The following is a 19488-nucleotide window of genomic DNA, read 5'->3' as shown; positions in this document are numbered from 1 at the left end:
ACAAGCACTTAAGAGATTGGTCTCAATTCTTTAAACACAACTACACATCATAACTAAAAAGCCTAACAATTCAACACTGAAAGAAATCGGCTAAAAATATATGAGATCTAGCTCTGGACAAAAAGCAAATACAAAAATAAACAAAGGGTAATAACTTTTAACAAAGATAGTTTAATCTAAATTTATATCATTCAGGGAAACACTAATATATATCATGATTATTAATCCAACTAAGTTTCAAAGAAATCAGTCAAAAAATGTAGGAGCTTCATTAATGATACCAATACAATCTGTCTTTGTATAGCTCTGATCTATCCTGTGGGGGTACTGGCACAAAAATTGTTCTATTCATGAAGTATGTGATTGGTTCCCTAGAAAAATGGCTACAGAAAATCTGACTAATCAGAAACGTCACTTTAAATGGCCTTTGATAACATGTCAGATAATATAACAAGCCATGCCAACACATTGACGCAGCCATTTCAGATGCCATTTCAGAGCTTCATTAACAAAAGAGGCCCATGGGTCTTAAAAGTCATCTGACTTTAACATATCTAGACTTTGGTACTAATGTATATAGTATACATGCTCAGTAGCAGTATAGTAGTACTGATAACAACTGGTATTGTACAATACTGCATGTTGGCCATAGTAGCCACCTTGGATTACTGATCATGAGCAACCCAAAAAATTTCAACACTTGGTCAGAACCATGTCAGAATCAAATCATTCCAGGAAAGTTCAAAGTGAAACCAACAGGTGGAATTTGAGAAGAATGTTGGAATTTGTTTTTCATTATACAATGATTTCAGACCCAACTGAAAAATAATAACTTGACCAAGATCATTTCAGGAAGTTCAGAGTTGAATCCAATTTGTGAAACGTGAGCAGAAGTTTAAAAAATGTTTTTTAAAGATGGCAGCTATAACAGCCATTTTGAATTTCAGACAAAGTAAAAAATGACAACACTCGGCCAAAACCATCTCAGAATCATTTCAGGCAAGATTGAGCTGAATCCTATTGGTGGAACATGATAAGTTTACAATAGGTGTTTTTCAAGAAAACCAAAGTTTATGCACGGTATACGGTAGAGGGCTGACAGTGCAAGACAGACGAAGCAGGATGGCTTTAGGTCATCCTGACCCCCTTATATTATAAGAAGTATTTTGATAGGTCAATAAAGATATGAATATTCATGTCAAACCGAAGGTTTTCAATCTAGTGCTCCAATATATATATATGAGTCAAATGAGTGTAACGTTGAGAAGACTCGTGTGGGCTGACATGATAACCAATAAACAAGTCTAGGCCTCGAACCAGTGATCTAACAGGTCTTATCCTAGTAATGACTTTTGAAGCATAGAACCCACAAATTCTCATTAATTTCATACACCAGGTACTTTCCCCAATACTGATTTACATAATCACATTTCAAAACTGACTACACAGAACTAAATTTGTAAAAATTGCAATGTTAACGCTGTGGATTATAAATCATGGAAAACAGTTTAAATAAGAATAATCTCAAAAACTTCCAGAAGTCTTAAAAGTTAGTCAACATGATAAAAATGGTAGTGAGCTGCACTTTTAAAGGATGTGGCACACGTAGATACTAGCTTGGTATCAGACCAAAGAAAGTAATAACAGCACATATTATATACACATAGGAATCAAACCTTACGTATATATTGTGAGAGCAGATTTATATCTTATTTTTATTTTACAACAGATTGTTAGCTTTTGAAGCAAAAGTAATTAAGAAATTTTAATCTGAAAAACAGCTATTCAGTCTTATTTATTGATTCAGGTCTTACACAAATTATGTAAATCAACAATCATTTTTCAATAGAACTGTTCACATTCATATGGTGATACCTGTCATTTTTTCAATAGAACATTTCACATTCACACCTGTCATTTTTTCAACCGAACTGTTCACATTCACAACTGTAAACCTGCAAGGCTTGATGTGTATAAGCTATTGCCTATCTACTCCATTTGATTCCATATACCAAGCAACTGTCAGTAACATGGCTGAATTTGACAGTTTTTATTTCAAATCCATGATCCATATATATATGTTTTGTCTGTTTTATTGATTTCAATCAATGTTTGTTTGTTGTCAATGTGTTAGAAGCAATCTCCTTTAACATTAATTTGTCCTTTTTTAGCAATGATAAATATATCATATTTCTCGATCTTTTGAGGTGCCTCCAGCTGTGTGATGAGACAATAGAAACAAATTTGTTAGTTGGTATATTATTTACCTATCAATACTCAATAGGCTAGGATAATTTCAATGCGGGGTCTCCTTGTAGTACAGAAACAGACTGTATTGGGAATTGGCCTGAAGAACCAAATTGCAATATCTATGTAAAACAAGAATTCCACGGAAGTGGATGTGTCGCCTGCACAGAAAGTTAGGTAATTACAAGCTAAGAGTTGTGATGAGGAAATGATATTTCTGTTTCAGTAAGTGACCTTAACTTTTGACCTTTGATCTTGAAAAGCAATCACAAACAAGCACTTTTGGTAAGGAGATCTGCATAAAGTTTGAATTTAATCAGTCCAAGGAAACTCGAGTTATCACATACAAACTAACTTCTATTTTAGTAAAATTGACCTTTACCTTTGACCTTCGGACCTGAAAAGTAATCTCAAGCAAGCACTTTTGCCAAGTTTTGGTAAGAAAGATCTGCATGAAGTTTGAGTTTGATTGACCCAAGGGAACTTCAGTTATCGCATGCAAAATAATTTCTATTTTTGATAATAGTGACCTTGACCTTTGTCCTTCGGACCTGAAAAGCAATCATCTCAAGCAAGCACTTTTGGTAAGGAAAATTTGCATGAAGTTTGAGTTTGATTGGTTAAAAGGATCTTGAGTTATCACACAGAAACAAATTTTCTATTTTCACAGTGATCTTGACCTTTGACCATTGGACCTGGAAAGCAATCACAAGAAAGCACTTCTAGAAAGGAAGATCTGTATGAAGACAGAGCTTGATCAGCCCAAGGAAACTTGAGTTATGGAAGGAAACTATTTTTTTTTTTTTAGAAACAATGACCTTAACCTTTGACCTTCAAGTCTGAAAAGTAATTTTGATAGTATGAAGCTTTGGGTTTGATCAGCCCAAGGAAAGTTATCACGGGGAAACATCTTGTGTGGACGCAGCCACCGCCGCTGACATTGTGATCCATATGTGTCTCCTGATCATGGCCAAGTAGTTAGAATTGTTAGAGTATACATCTAAAGTTCCGAGGTCCAGAGTTCGAGTCCTGGTCTGGTTGTTGCACTTATCCTCTCCTGTTACATTTATATTAATCCAACTCTATGGCTATTCTGAGTGTCATCCTGTTTATATCTGCGATAAAATGACAGATATAATTTCCTTGTGACAGCTAGCTTATATAGAGATATATATAGGAGTAAAATCATCAGTGAAACATTCTCATCATAATTTCACAGACGCAGCAAGAACAATGCTAATTGTTAGCTCGTTAAAAGGTCTAAAAAAGCAATTTAAGGGGCTTGAAATTTCTGACACATAAAATAAAATCTCTGCAAATGGAACTGTTTTTGAAGTTGACAAGTTGCCTACCTGTTTTATTACATGCATATTCAACTGTTAATTCCTGATGAGTAACATATTTGTACTTAGTTACACAGTTCATCAAGTTCATTAACCCAAGGAAATGTTTCTAACATATATACTTACTTATTAAGCTAGACAGCAAAAGCAGTAAATACAAACTTTTAGGCCTAACAAATTAATGATGTGCTTTAGATTATTTTATTTTATCATGCAAAATTCCAGCTTTGGAGGGATGCTTCAATTTACACCCTAATTTAGTTTAGAATGTAAATTATCTATAAAATTTCTTTAACTCAATTTCCAATCAGAAACACTAGTTAAAATCGCCTAAAACAAAAAAATTTGACTTTGAAAGTTTAAGACAATCTAACTTATGAATACATGTGTGGCTTTAATATCAAAAGACTTCTGACATTATGGTTGACTGGTAGAGAAATTATGAAACCTTTTGTATCATTAAACACATAAAGACCTATTTTTTTTATCTTCAGCCTTTTTGTACTAACAGAAATATGATTCTGTAAGGAACACTTCCTTTAGTATACTGATACATCATTTATTATGTACATACATATCTATACATGTACCAGTATACAAATGCACTTTATAGTCTACACATTGGTGTCACAACTGATGTCAATCAATCCGATTCCAGTTACTAAAAATATAAAGGCATTACAGGGATCGACACTAACAGTAGCCTGGCAGCCCTGTGCTGCCTTGAATCTGGTCGGGCTGCCAGAATGTCCAGACTAGCAGCCCTGTGGGAAACATTTTCAGCCAAATGTATGATGTCCAGCTAAAGTTTCCTTCATTTAATTACTTCAATAATCTTATTTTCAAAACTTTTTTTTTTTATGAAACCCTCTGGTGTAAGATCTAATATTTATATGCTCATAATGAACTAAACCACAGGAAGCAGCATGCCCACTACTTTTTTTGACTGGGGGTACATGTACCCTTTCAAATGTTTTTTGGGGGTACATCTGTGTATCAGGGGGTACACTGACAAATTCAGGGGGTACAAAGTTTGAGTGATTTTGAATTTTATGCAGCTATGACCATGCACCTATTTCATTTGAATTAAAACAAAATAAAATGAATATGGGTGTTATTATTTTTTATTATTTTCAGCAGTATTTTATCCAAGATAACGTTTTTCGACACTGCAACAAACAGGCACATACTTAGATTTTTCTTTGCCATTGGTCTCTTCGCAATCAATACAAAACATTACGCCATCATCCTTACATTTTAACCAAGTAAATTCTGAAAACCATTTCGATTGGAATTTCTTAGCCCTCTTCGTTTTTCCCGAGGTGTGATCGTTTGTGTCAGTCGCCTGTGGTGTTGTATCACTGTTAACATGCTTGGGTGGTTTAGATGCCCCACTGACCCAGTTCGACAGGAGTCGCTGAGCCATTATTCATGCAAATGGCGGCCTCCTGCTACATGTGGTTTGATTCGGGAATTTCCGTTACCCAAACGATTTTATGACACGCAATTTGATTGGACGAGTGAAGCCGTGAGTAGCCGAGTGAAGCCGTGGGTAGACTTATTAACAATCGGTTCGTGTCGGAAAAAGCCGATGGTTCATTTGTTTACCGATCGACTCTAATTCTATTTTTAGCCCGCTTCACCGCGGGCTAAACAGACCCAAACAAACAAGCGTGACTGTCGTTTGGTGACATTACAAACGTGCGTACCCGTAATTATTTGTACGCGAGGTGTACGTATGCTGTCTGAAATTGTTGCGTGAAAATCATCAACTGCAGGTGAAACACGTACTGCAATACGATAATGGGCATGCTGGTTTGAAACAACATCTAGAATTAATTTTCCCCTCAGTATTGGGGTTAGGGCCTGTAAGGACATGTACATGGCCCAAAATCCCCCAGGAGGGGCTTCACTTTTAGCAGCCGGGCTGCCTCATTTCAAAACCTGGCAGCCCAGCAGTCTGTCAAGGCAATCAAGTTAGTACTAGTGTCAACTCCTGCATTATGGTGCTTGGATACTAGACTGTCAAATAAAGTCAAATTCACACAATTAAAGAAGGAATGGACATCTGGAAACAAATGATATTTATGTGTGAAAAATGATATAGTCCAGATATAAGCCCACAAAGTTCGGACGGCCGGAAACTTCGAGGTTTTTTTTTTTTTAAAAATATCCCTTCCTTCAATAAACGTCCTGCTTTGAACCTAGCATCTTTTCTACCAGATGAGCAACACTGTCTAAAGGTAAGAACCAGTACCAAATTCTAGAAAGAAAAAAAACAACCGATACGAAAAGTGCTGTGCCATGAACTTTTGAACCATTTCAAGGGCATTTGACTCAGACACTAGAAGATATGTTTTATTTTGAAAACTACATTATTATGACATGTTGCCAGTTGCTGAAGTTACGAAATCGCATTTTGCTTCAATTTTTGCTGTGTAAAAGTAACATAATATAGAATTATTTTAGTATTTACAAGAATCCACCATATTTTTACTTGGATTGTTTGTTCGGACATGTGTAACTTTCAAATTGACCAATCCAATATTAACAAAATTCATTGCAATTGAAAGCAATTAAATTTGTGGTTAATTGTATATAACTGATCTGGATTAATGTTCAGGAACAAATTCAATTTTGACTAGATATTATGTGAGCATAAGGGGGGAAAAAGAAATCTGGAAATAAATAGCATTCTATAAAAGAAATGGAAAAGGCAATAAGTTATGTCAAACACAGACAAATGTCTATCAGAAAAGCAGCAGCAAAATTCTAAATCCCAAATCTACGCCTTATATCAGTGTCAGGGGGGTTTAGCCTTGATACAAAGAATGGGAGAAGGCCAGCTCTTAACACTCGGGTGTAAAAGTAGAAAGTAGAGAATGTAACCATGAATGCTGGAAAGGGCTTTGGCAAAGTTTGGGTTATATCACATCAACAGCTTTTAAAAAGGACTGGAATTTACTGTAAAAAAAAGCTTATCTCCAAGGAAAACAAAAACTTGAACAGGAGAACAAGAGCAAAACTCTCAAACGAGATGAGAAGAAACTTAAAAACTCATTTGAATTAATTAAGAGTCATTAGACTGTGCGAGGTGTGCTTTGTAACAATATCTGCAAGATCAAACATGTAGTTATTTGTACAGAAGACTTTTGAATTTATTGAAAATATTTACATGATCACTTACCCACTTCCAATGTTAATAATGGCACTATATTTATACATCAGCACCAGAGAAGTTACATAAATGATTAGACTTGTCACAGTTGTCCGTCTTTATCAAAGTATTTATGTATAACTTCCACGTATACATATATTACATATTTTTATATCCAGATAGGCAACCTAAGTTACAACAATAATTCAGACTTGTCAGTCTTTATTAACAGTTTTGTGTATAAATTTCACAATACATACTGTATAGTTTTATAATACCTTTATAAAATGTGACAGTGATTTCTTTTAAATACACAAAGTACATGTAGTAGTTATCAAATAAACTTTTTTCGAATAGAGCGAGATTGTCCTAACTTTCAGCATCCATTGTGCAAACTTTTCGGTCCTGTGACCGGATTGGTTTTTCATTTCTACCTACAGTGTTCCTGTATCATTTGAATTCCTCTGCGTTTTCTGTTCCATTCTTTAAATGAGCAAGTGTCAGAAAACATGAATGTCGAGTCTTAAAAATCTCACGGAAGCACTTGACGAAGATACCAAACTGTCCGAACTTTGCAGACATTACCCTTATTCTCTTTACAATATGATAGATAGCTATTCATTTTTTTTAGGGAAAAACGGAATATGACACATTGCTTTATTGAATTCTTTTAAAGTTTCTTTAAATATGAAATATTACAATATTAAATCAATTGGAAACATATATTGACTATATAACAGCATTTCTCTCACCAAAAATCCATTTTTTCTCCCTTTACATTGATCACACTTCAAAATTTTCAGTGAAAAAAAACAAACAAGATCATCTTTAATATTACATCTAAATCTTGTCAGACTCGGTACCAATAGTAAACAAGGGAGGTAACTCTATAACAGAAGTACCGTTACTTTTGGCAATGAATTTATAATGTTGTGATTTACCTAATGATTTTAGTCTTTGTCACAAGTTTTCGTTTAATGTATACTTGTGATTGACGTGTTACCCTGTGCTAATGGATCTAGAACACAAGTTTAAGTCTCGTGTCCTTTAATTTAGCGCCAGAATCCTGTTAATCCGACCACGTGCGGAACTTGGGTCTGGATTGTAATGTTTTCCGTGATCATGTTAGATATTGCTGTCATTGTGACACTTACCTCCTGTTAACACCACCTTGTACACCTTATTTTTGTTGTCACCCACGGCCTGTGACATACTGTAGAACTCTTTGAGGCCTCTCCTTAGTTGGACACACACACAACAAACATTTCGTCCAAGGATAAGCCGACGACAATACATTACCGAGTAACAGATGATGTATATTACACACTACAAATAAAAACGAAACGAATTAGATGATAAGAGAGAACCATTAAGGGGTCTAGGCTGTTCATAATACATGTATATAATTCATCCTCAGCAACCGCGAGAAATTTAGTTCCGTTTGAATCGATAGCAAATGTTAAAAACCTAATAAATGCCGTCATATATATCAATGTCAAAAATGTGAATGGCAGTTAAAAAGTGTAATTGCGCACAGAGTCATTGTGAGGTGTTTCTAATTCTGCTAACATTACCTTGGTTTTGTAATTTGTACGAATGTAAAGATTATGATGCTGCAGAAATGGTGGAGAGTCAGTCTTGATGACGTGTGCAGACGTTATCGATGACGTAATTGACAGCAATACTTGACGATTGATGACGTCAAAGCAACAGCCAATCAGAAAATAAAAACAAACGGATTTTTTTTTTAAATTATGTTGTTGTAATATACCATCGATATACCGATTAAAGATTTGGTCAAGGGTCACTGTGTTCTATATAGGATCTGAAATGAGTTTTCATGTTATATGATGTTCTATGAAGCGAGTCTTGGCAAGCATAAATTAAAACTTCGAGACGAGTTTCATAAAATCAACTAAGAAATAAAAACAAATTTAGATTCTAGATAACATTTTTATTACATAGACAGCAATTTTGCTACACCGTTTTCTAGTTTTCGTTTGATGACGTAACGTCATTGTCAACATTATGGCTTCATAATTGATTCCTGACTTGCACGGCGGGAAATATTACAAGTACATCTAAAAAAAAGTATATTGACATGATTATATTTCTATTTGCTCCGCAATGTCACTTAACCTTACCTAACACAGAGGGTAGATTTTCTAGTTATCAGACCATTACTATCTCATCATTCAAATTGTTGTAGTGATATCAAGAACACTTTTCGTGACGAGTAAATGACGTCGTTTTGTCTGACGTCACTGTATTAAGTGTATTTTTGTCGTCACGAAAATTCGTACTATCGGAGTAAAAAACGATTGATCCAAGAAACTTGCAACAGTTCCTACTGGGGATGTGTACTTTCACATTCTATTCTTTCATTGATAGTCGGATAGACCAATTTAAGAGATATCATTTTCGTATCATCTGCATGGATGTACGGAAGATATACGACCTTGAGATAACCTTCATGGTTAAACATTGGTATCTGCCGTGGGTATTACCGACCACATTCGGGTATGGTCGACAATCAGAACACACCTATTCATACTAAAATATTTATTGGTAACATTATTATTTGAAAAAAAATCCATCGTTTGGTTCAGTATAGACTATACACATACATGCATCTTTGCAATGTCAAATTGTAATGATAATAGCATGAAGCTTAAGGGTCGTTGAACACATTTGGCTGGAAACCAAGAATAAAAAAAACACCAAAAAACGCAGTTCCTAAATTTAGCCTGCAAATCATGAAGATTATGTCATGTTCTTATTTACAAAATCACAGGTAAATATTTTTGTTTATCAGTATTATATCATAGAACGTTTCACAACAAACTTCACGTGTCGCACCCTACCCAATTAGATGGTTTGCTACCTGTTGACTGATCATGACAGCCCGGGAAAAATAGTCTTGGAGTCGCGGACTCAAATTCTTCCTACATGGCATTCTAACGTCCGTTTTTTAGTTCTTTTTCCTCACTTAGCCTCTTTTTTCCTCCGCTCGTCGTTTCTTTGCTTCTGTCTGTTACTCCTCTTTCTTCATGTCAAGCGTCATCTCAGCCCTCTTCTTCTTTTTCCGCTCCTCCTCTATCTTGTCCTTATCTTTCTCCTTGAACATTAATTCTTGGCGCTTCGTGTCCGGACAATGTCTTCGGTCATGTTTTATCCTATTTCTTCCTTTGCCGGTGTTAATTTCTGGAATCATCAACGTTTCAAATGCCCTGGATTCGACATTCCTCCAACCTTTTATTTTTGTAAATAAGATATTTTTCTGGTGAAATAGCGATGACAGGGTCGTTATAACCTGATCCAAAGCCCCTTGTACTATTTTGGCATACATTATGTTAACTATAAAGACTAAACACAGACATATATAAATTTTGATGTATTTGTGAAAGTAAAATAATTTATGTGAATTAAATTATATATGCTTCAGCAACATAAATTTGTAATTAAGGGTAAAAAAAAGAAAGAAAAGGGAAGAAAAATAGTGTCACTACAAGATACAAGAAACTTTATTTAACGTTACATACACATAAACAAAGAACAATTAACTCGTGCGACTATTATTGCGACAAACATAAGTATGATAGCAAAATTAGACACGACAAATACTACATTAAGAGATATCACTGTTAAATCAACAGAATGATAAAGTTCCTCATAAATTACATGATTTAGAATAACACTTAATTTATATCACAAGTATCATTTCAGACGAATTTATACAGTATAAGTAAAACCATTAAAATAATATCGTTTTTCCAAATAAAAGGCATTAAAGGTTATGATGAAAGCTTTTAAAACAGTTAATTTTGATTTATATTCAAGTGCTTTTTGTAGACAGGGAAAGTTTAATAGTCGACCAGAAGGTTCGCATTGACAGCGTTCGAGAAAATTCGACATTTTTTTACAGCCTGTCTAAGTTTTCTGTTAAAAACGAGAGTAATTTCCTAGGCAGTTCTTTTTAAAGTGGGGCATGATCATCTATGAAGTCTTCGATTAAGGTGCCGTGCCCAGTAAATATCATCAGAGATATATGTAGCGTGAAAAGGAATCATATTTGTGGTTGGTTAAAAGATTACTAGACGTAAATGTTAATCACGGTTTGATTATATCACCGCTGTTGTTTTTCCATTATTGTTTCAGGATGACTATTCATATCAATATGTATCCTATATATTCAACCTGAAACAATAATGCAAAAACAATAGAGGTAAAAATAATTAAACATCAACATTTACAAGTAACATATAAATATGTTGAGGGGTCATGGTGACCGAGTGGTTAAAGGTGTCCCGACACTTTATCACTAGTCCTCTAGACTGGAGTACCCGAAGAAAACCTGCGTGGTCAGGTGATTCTGACCTTTTCCACAGGCGCTTGCATAGAAAATGTGATTTTCATTTTTTTTTATGACAGTGGTATGTGTAATCTGTTAAGCACTACAGATACACATACCACTGTCATAAAAAAAAATGAAAATCACATTTTCTATGCAAGCGCCTGTGACCTTTTCATCGGCGTCCAGTAGGGAAATCGAACATCGACCGCCTAGATGAAATTAGGGTGCCACCCGACCACCAATAACTGTGTGTTCAAGTCCTTAACAGGTCTGTTTACTTATGAATATAGAGGAGAAAATGTAATAAATACAATATCTTAGTCTTGCATGTTCTCGGTAGAAAAGTTACGGTGCAATCTACCTTAAAGACCATTTTGCCCTTCTCCGTTTGTTTCCGCATCTTAGAAACCTATTCCTAAATATGTATTGAGCAAACGAAAAAAATGTACAACCGGATGATAATTGGATCAAATACTTGATGTAAACAATTTAAATTCTATATAATTATTACATATTCATTACAGTAAAAAATATTTAATATTTAAATAAAGATATAGAATGAAACGTTTGCTAATATTTCTTAAAAAATATATTTATCACTGACAGAAAATTTCACGGCTGGCGCGACAAAAAACAAAATGGTGACAGGAGCTCAAAACAAACCAGTTGTTATGAGTGGTAGCAAAATAGGTTGATATATGACTATATTACTTAAAAACTGAGGTTCGGTTATTTACCTCATACTCATATTTAGTCAGAAAATGGCATCAGGCGGCGGACGAAAAGATGGGAGACTTGAGGAGCACACTGTCGAAGTGAGACATTTTACACATACAGTACTGCAGTAGGCCTATTATACATCATATAATTTACTAGGATATTCTGTTTCTTATTCTATTGTAATCACATGTGATTCAGTCATGATCAAGACGGTAAAGATGACGACTCTATTAGGTCTGGTTGTTTGGTGGCGAAAATTCTACTCCAGTCTGTAAGATGCCATCCTCCATCACTTATATTGACTAGCTGGAAACGAATCCGGATATTGACATCTTTTTGTGCATGACTTGCATTGAGAGTGTTGCAATTTAGCCTACTAGGATTTGACACGGAATTACATGCGTTCAATTATTACTCCATTCAAATATATGAATATAATATGAATAATATTAGCTGTAACCAGATAATATAAGTTGCAACATTAACCCAGAACTATTGAGTTGTTACATGCTGTTGTAGTATTTTTCTGTACATATACTGGCCAGTTAGGGTTGTGACAGCCAAGCTTTATATAGACTGACGTCATTATATTTTAAGATTGAGTGCATCAAACATATCAATTTAGAATTTCTGTATTTGACTTATGAATATGTAGCGGGACTGGGTCAATCATCAGTGACCAGGTAGCTAGCTCATATTGGTAGAGCATACGGCTAGTGTTCGGAGGTCCCGGGTTGGAACCCCGGTCTGGCCGCTACATTTTCTCCTCTTCTGTTACAAAATTGGCTCCCAGCTAAAATACCGATGGTGGTACAGTGGTATTGCTATACGGGTCTCGTGTGTCTTCAAGGGCGATGACTTGGAAAAAAGGAGGTGAAGCGGGACTGGAGAGGTGTGTAGCGGGACTGGACTGGGTCAATCATCGGTGACCAGGTAGCTCAATTGGTAGAGCATCCGGCTAGTGTTTGGAGGTCCCAGGTCCGAACCCCAGTCTGGCCGCTAAATTTTCTCCTCTCCTGCTAGCTGTTACAAATGCACCTACATATAAATTTTGTCTAAACTACTTTAGTTTTAATAAGTTTTCAACTTTTGACAAATTTCTAAACAGTTATTTTGGAAGCTTTCAGCTTTCTTATTTGTTCTGTTGATTTGTCTGAACAACAATGTTTTGCACACACAGAAAAAATACTTATTTAATTACATTTCAAGTTTAATGTAGAGGAACTTCTCATTCCTTTACTGGAAAGTACTATTAACAGATTCATGTTTAAATGCACAACAATGTTTTCCATTTGACAGGGCCTTGCAGAGGTGTTCAGATGTTTCATTTGTATGGAAAAGCTCCGTGATGCTCGACTCTGTCCTCACTGTTCTAAGCTGTGCTGTTTCATTTGTATCCGGGTAATTACACATAGAATATATAACTTCTTGGTGATTATAATGTAATTATGAAATTCTCGAAGATTTTCATATGATAACATTGCCTGAGAAGTAACAGTTTTGAAAGTAAACTGCCAATTTTATAAGAGATACTTTTTGTATTCTATTATTTTAATGTTAAGGAATAAAATATAAATTCAGCAGAACTGAACTTTTGTTTTATTTACACAACACTTTATGATCCAACAATGTGTGTAAGAAAATATGTATCTTTTTATTGTATAACAAATGTTTTTGTTGTATGTTATAGAGGTGGCTGACAGAGCAGAGGTCACAGTGTCCTCATTGCAGGTATATATTGACTTGTGTTTAGTATCGGTTCTAAATTGCAAAAATTTTATAAATTTATTTGTTTAACAACAGTTGTGCAACAAGTTATACCGAATTTGGAACACATTAACTTTGCCAGTCCCCAGAAAAATAGCACTTAATAGTATCACTGCCGAAGGCGATGCCTTATAAGTGAATTTGCCCCAGCGGAAGCAAAGTGGCTTTGTGTTTAAGTAGTTTTTTTAGCAACCGACCTCAGGTCAACTGACATCAACTACTAATCTTGCGAACTTCCGGGGACGGCAAAGATTATACTTCCCCCAAATTTTTAGGTCACCTGAGACGAAGTCAAGTCTAATCGCCTTCTGACCGTCGTCATGCATCATCCATCGTACCTTCATAAACAATTTACATATTCGACTTCTTCTCCAAAACCACTTTACCTAAATTCAATGAAATTTGACAGAAAGCTTCTATTGCTAAAGGTCAACCAAATTCAATGAAATTTGGCAGAAAGATTCTATGGCTAAAGGTCAACCAAAATTGTGAATTATATGGTCCCAACAACCCAGGGGCCTGAGGGGTCGGGCCAAAAAGGGTCAAATTGACTAAAACTTCAAAAATCTTCTTCTCTACTCTCAGATATGGTGGAATCAAACACTCTTCATAGATGGAAGGATCTTAAGTTGCTTTACCAAAATTGTGAATTTCATGACTTTAGGGTCTCACGTTTGTCCCTGGGAAGGGGGTAAACTTTACTATAGTTTATGTAGGGAAATCACATTTTTGACTGATTTGTTGGATTTCTATTGGAATTCATTCAAACTTTGTTAACGTCACCAGCATGGGATGACAGTTTGATAATATGCACATGTTGGCCATGACTTACCCCCAGGGGTCTTACTGTGGGAGGAAACTGGAGTTCTCTCAGAAAAAACCCAGGTGACCCGATACCTTTTTTCATGTCTGATCAGAGAATCTAACCGCCTAGTTGAAAGCCCAGACCATCAATATACAGCATTCTTTGTAGTGTTTTTTTTTTTTTTTTTTTTTAAATTCTAGGGTTGTAGTTACTTTTTAAAAAAATCTTATTTTTCTCTCTCTGGTTTTGCTGAAAATGCAAAAACCTTATATATTAGATATGAGTTTGCATCATATGATATTTTCTACAAATGATGTTTTTGCTTGCTTTTAGGGCATCACTCCACACTCACGAGCTTGTCAACTGTCGCTGGGCAGAAGAAGTGACTCAAAAGTTGGATACCCTCAAGGAATGTGCCCCGGTCATTAAAAAGGAAGAGGGAGAAAAAGACATGTAGGTTTTATTAGGTCATCTGACCCAAAGGGTCAGGATGACCTATAGTCATTGTGCTTCGTCCGTCGTCATCCGCCGTGCGCCGTGCGCCGTCCGTAAACTTTTTCTTTCAAAACGCTACTCCTCCTTAACGCTTGTGTGGATTACTTCAAAATTTGGTTTGAAGCATCATTAGGGGAGGGCAATCATATTTTATATAAATGAGGCTGGTCTGACCCCTGGGGCCAGAAGGGCGGGGCGCCGAAAAGGGAACTTAGGTGAATATTGCTATAAAATCCTACTCCTCCTTTACCCTTGCGTGGATTACAACTAAATTTGGTGTGAAACATCATTGAGGGAGGGCGGTCATATTTTATATAAATGAAGTTGGTGTGACCCCTGGGGCCTGAGGGACGGGGCCCCAAAAGGGGAACTTTGATGAAATTTTGCTATAAAATCCTACTCCTCCTTAACCCTTTGGTGGATTTCAACCAGATATTGTATGAAACATCATTTGGGGAGGGTGATCATATTTTATATAAATGAGGCTGGTGTGACCCCTAGGGCCTGAGGGGCGGGGCCCCAAATGGGGAACTTTGATGAAATTTTGCTATAAAATCCTACTCCTCCTTAACCCTTTAGTGGATTTCAACCAGATATGTTGTGAAACATCATTTGGGGAGGGCGGTCATATTTTATATAATTGAGGCTAGTGTGACCCCTGGGGCCTGAGGGGCGGGGCCCCAAATGGGGAACTTTTATGAAATTTTGCTATAAAATCCTACTCCTCCTTAACCCTTTAGTGGATTTCAACCAGATATGTTGTGAAACATCATTTGGGGAGGGCGGTCATATTTTATATAAATGAGGCTAGTGTGACCCCTGGGGCCTGAGGGGCGGGGCCCCAAAAGGGGAACTTTTATGAAATTTTGCTATAAAATCCTACTCCTCCTTAACCCTTTAGTAGATTTCAACCAGATATGTTGTGAAAAATCATTTGGGGAGGGTGGTCATATTTTATATAAATGAGGCTAGTGTGACCCCTGGGGCCAGAGATGTGGGCCCCCAAAAGGGCAACTTTGATGAAATTTTGCTTTAAAATACTACTCCTCCAAAACCCAAAAGTAGATTATTACAAAATTTGGTGCGGAACATCGTTGGAGGAGGACAATCATATTTTATATAAACGAGGCTGGTCTGACCCCTAGGGCCAGAGGGGCCGCCCGGGCCCTAAATAGGGAACTTTGGTGGATATTTGCTATAAAATCCTACTCCTCCTTTACCCTTTGGTGGATTACAACTAAATTTGGTGTGAAGCATCATTGGGGGAGGGTGGTCATATTTTATATAAATGAGGCTGGTGTGAGCCCTGGGGCCAGAGTGACGGGCCCAAAAAAGGGAACTTTGATGAAATTTTGCTATAAAATCCTACTCGTCCTTAACCCTTTGGTGGATTTCAACCAGATATTGTGTGAAACATCATTGGGGGAGGGTGGTCATATTTTATATAAATGAGGCTGGTGTGGCCCCTGGGGCCAGAGGGGCGGGGCCCCAAAAGGGGAACTTTGATGAAATTTTGCTATAAAATCCTACTCCTCCTTAACCCTTTGATGGATTTCAACAAGATATGGTGTGAAACATCATTGGGGGAAGGTGGTCATATTTTATATAAATTAGGCTGGTGTGGCCCCTGGGGCCAGAAGGGCAGGGCCCCAAAAGGGGAACTTTGATGAAATTTTGCTTTAAAATACTACTCCTCCTAACCCACATAGTGAATTATTACCAAATTTGGTGTGAAACATCATTGGAGGAGGACAATCATATTTTATATAAATGAGGCTGGTTTGACCCCTAGGGCCAGAGGGGCGGGGCCCCAAAAGGGGAACTTTGGTGAATTTTTGCTATAAATCCTACTTCTCTCTAACCCTTTGGTGGATTAATACGAAATATGGTGTGAAACATCCTTTGGGAAGAATGGTCATATTTTATATAAACGAGGCTAGTGTGACCCCTGGGGCCTGAGGGGCAGGGCCCCAAAAGGGGAACTTTGGTGAATATTTGCTGTTAAATCCTAATCCTCCCTAACCTTTTGGTGGTTTACAACCTAATTTGATGTGAAACATAAGGTGACGGCAATCATATTTTTTAATGAGACAGGTTTGACCCCTGGGGAAAAAAAGATGGGGCAAAAGGAGCGCTTAGGTTAAACATTTCTTTAAAATGCAATTCCTCCTTAATGCCTTAATTGATTACAACTGTATTTAGTATGAAACATCATTGGGGAAAGGCAATCCTAATTGATATAAATGAGTCTTGTCTGACCCATTGGGACAGAGGGGCATGCCCCAAAAATGGGAACTTGGCTAAAATTTTGCTTTATGATGCTGCTCTTCCTGGACAAGCTAAATGGATAAAAACCAAATTTGATCTAAAACATAACTGGCTGCGATAAATAATTTATGGTAATAATGCTGGATTGAGGGGTGTGTCCCTGCTGTAAGTGTAAGTGTTTGTCAGATGACCGTTAAGGCCCATGGGCCTCTTGTTGACAGAGACTTAGTATTTTGGAAAGCATCTTCAACAAAAAGGAAATTTCAAATGGATATTGTAGAATGTTATCAAATAGAACAGAACTCAGGCTTCTTGTACAGAGTTTTAAAAGGTGTTTAATCTTTAGACAGGACAAGTAAAACTTCCATTTTGGATGCATAAAATTCAGTCAAATGCATGGCCATATTTACTATTTATACATTCCATGGGAAGTGCTATACCTGTAATAGTTATAAGTTATATGACAGTATTTTTCTGTGTTGTACTATGTGGCCATATTAATAAATGTATGGTTGTTAGATACATAGTTACACTGTTGTATGTTCTTTTTATAGCTGTGAGGAACACCAAGAGAAGCTTAGTGTGTACTGTTGGGCTTGTAAGCAGTGTATATGTCACCAGTGTGCTCTCTGGGGTGGCACGGTAAGTTACTGCATTTTCACTGGTCTGTTTTACTATTACAAATATAAATGGGGCTCATTGCACAAATTTCAACAATATTTTCTTTTTAACTGTTAACTTTTAAATATTTGTGCACATCACATCCAGAATATCAATTAACAGAGTACTGAAATACCTTGTTAAACTATTCACTGTAAATTAAGACATACATCACTATCATTATGTTTACATTCAATTATTGTTTTTACAAATAAGCCATGGCTATCCCATTCCACTTGATAGAGACATGTAGTTTGTATGAGACTTTCTGTGTCGGATCACTGACAAATTCAGAAATATTCTGATCTCAACAGAATGATTGTGATTTGTAGCATTCTGGACACACCTTTAAGCCACTGGATGGGGTATACGAGGAACATGTTAAGAAAGTCACAGAGGAGCTGAACCAGTTGAAACGTCGCCATGTGGAACTCATCAGTCTCGTACAGGATGTTGTAAGTGTCTGAAACCTGACCTAACTATTGGTTGGCGTGGTGAAACCTGACCTAACTATTGGTTGGCGTGGTGAAACCTGACCTAACTATTGGTTGGCGTGGTGAAACCTGACCTAACTATTGGTTGGCGTGGTGAAACCTGACCTAACTATTGGTTGGCGTGGTGAAACCTGACCTAACTATTGGTTGGCGTGGTGAAACCTGACCTAACTATTGGTTGGCGTGGTGAAACCTGACCTAACTATTGGTTGGCGTGGTGAAACCTGACCTAACTATTGGTTGGCGTGGTGAAACCTGACCTAACTATTGGTTGGCGTGGTGAAACCTGACCTAACTATTGGTTGGCGTGGTGAAACCTGACCTAACTATTGGTTGGCGTGGTGAAACCTGACCTAACTATTGGTTGGCGTGGTGGAGATGTGTAAAACCTATCACAATTTTTCTTAATTTTCCTCTCCACTTGAAACAATCTCAAAAATTCACTTCTTTTTAAATACAGAGCAATAGAATTCACGTTTGTAAACATTTAGCTATCAGGGTTATAATGTGTGTTTTGTATTATATAAATTGTATGAATTATGCCCATATTAATTGTTTGTTTGAAGGAAAGGAATATAGAGAGTGTAAAAACTGCCAAAGATGAACGGGTGCGAGAGATCAGAAATGCAGTGGAGCTGATGATAGCAAGGCTGGAGTCTCAACTTAAATCCAAACTCCTCACCTTAATGGGTAGGTACATGTAGATAAACTCCTCACCTTAATGGGTACGTACATGTAGATAAACTCCTCACCTTAATGGGTAGGTACATGTAGATAAAATCCTCACCTTAATGGGTAGGTACATGTAGATAAACTCCTCACCTTAATGGGTAGGTACATGTAGATAAACTCCTCACCTTAATGGGTAGGTACATGTAGATAAACTCCTCACCTTAATGGGTAGGTACATGTAGATAAACTATAGGATCAAATCCAAACTTCTCACCTTAATGGGTAGGTACATGTAGATAAACTCCTCACCTTAATGGGTAGGTACATGTAGATAAACTCCTCACCTTAATGGGTAGGTACATGTAGATAAACTCCTCACCTTAATGGGTAGGTACATGTAGATAAACTCCTCACCTTAATGGGTAGGTACATGTAGATAAACTATAGGATCAAATCCAAACTTCTCACCTTAATGGGTAGGTACATGTAGATAAACTCCTCACCTT

At 36.6% G+C, this 19488-nt stretch overlaps 2 protein-coding genes across 2 annotated transcripts in view; one reads left to right on the top strand and one right to left on the bottom strand.

Annotated features, from left to right (window-relative positions):
• The window catches only part of LOC117333576 (TRPL translocation defect protein 14-like), a 36998-nt gene extending 28963 nt beyond the window's left edge, over positions 1-8035 (bottom strand). Inside the window, exon 1 of the mRNA XM_033892930.1 lies at positions 7902-8035. Coding sequence (XP_033748821.1) covers positions 7902-7959 — 58 coding nt within the window. The 5' untranslated portion in view covers positions 7960-8035. The remainder of the gene's footprint in view (positions 1-7901) is intronic.
• Positions 8036-11717: 3682 nt separating this feature from the next.
• LOC117333575 (E3 ubiquitin-protein ligase TRIM37-like) overlaps positions 11718-19488 on the top strand; it is a 34977-nt gene continuing 27206 nt past the window's right edge. Inside the window, exons 1-7 of the mRNA XM_033892929.1 lie at positions 11718-11916; positions 13121-13222; positions 13512-13552; positions 14727-14846; positions 17711-17798; positions 18149-18271; positions 18877-19000. Coding sequence (XP_033748820.1) covers positions 11863-11916; positions 13121-13222; positions 13512-13552; positions 14727-14846; positions 17711-17798; positions 18149-18271; positions 18877-19000 — 652 coding nt within the window. The 5' untranslated portion in view covers positions 11718-11862. The remainder of the gene's footprint in view (positions 11917-13120; positions 13223-13511; positions 13553-14726; positions 14847-17710; positions 17799-18148; positions 18272-18876; positions 19001-19488) is intronic.

This window comes from Pecten maximus, chromosome 8, assembly GCF_902652985.1.
Source record: "Pecten maximus chromosome 8, xPecMax1.1, whole genome shotgun sequence".
Taxonomy (NCBI): Eukaryota; Metazoa; Mollusca; class Bivalvia; order Pectinida; family Pectinidae; genus Pecten; species Pecten maximus.
The sequence above is the reverse complement of the archived record's forward strand: the minus strand, read 5'-3'. Positions and strand labels throughout refer to the sequence as shown.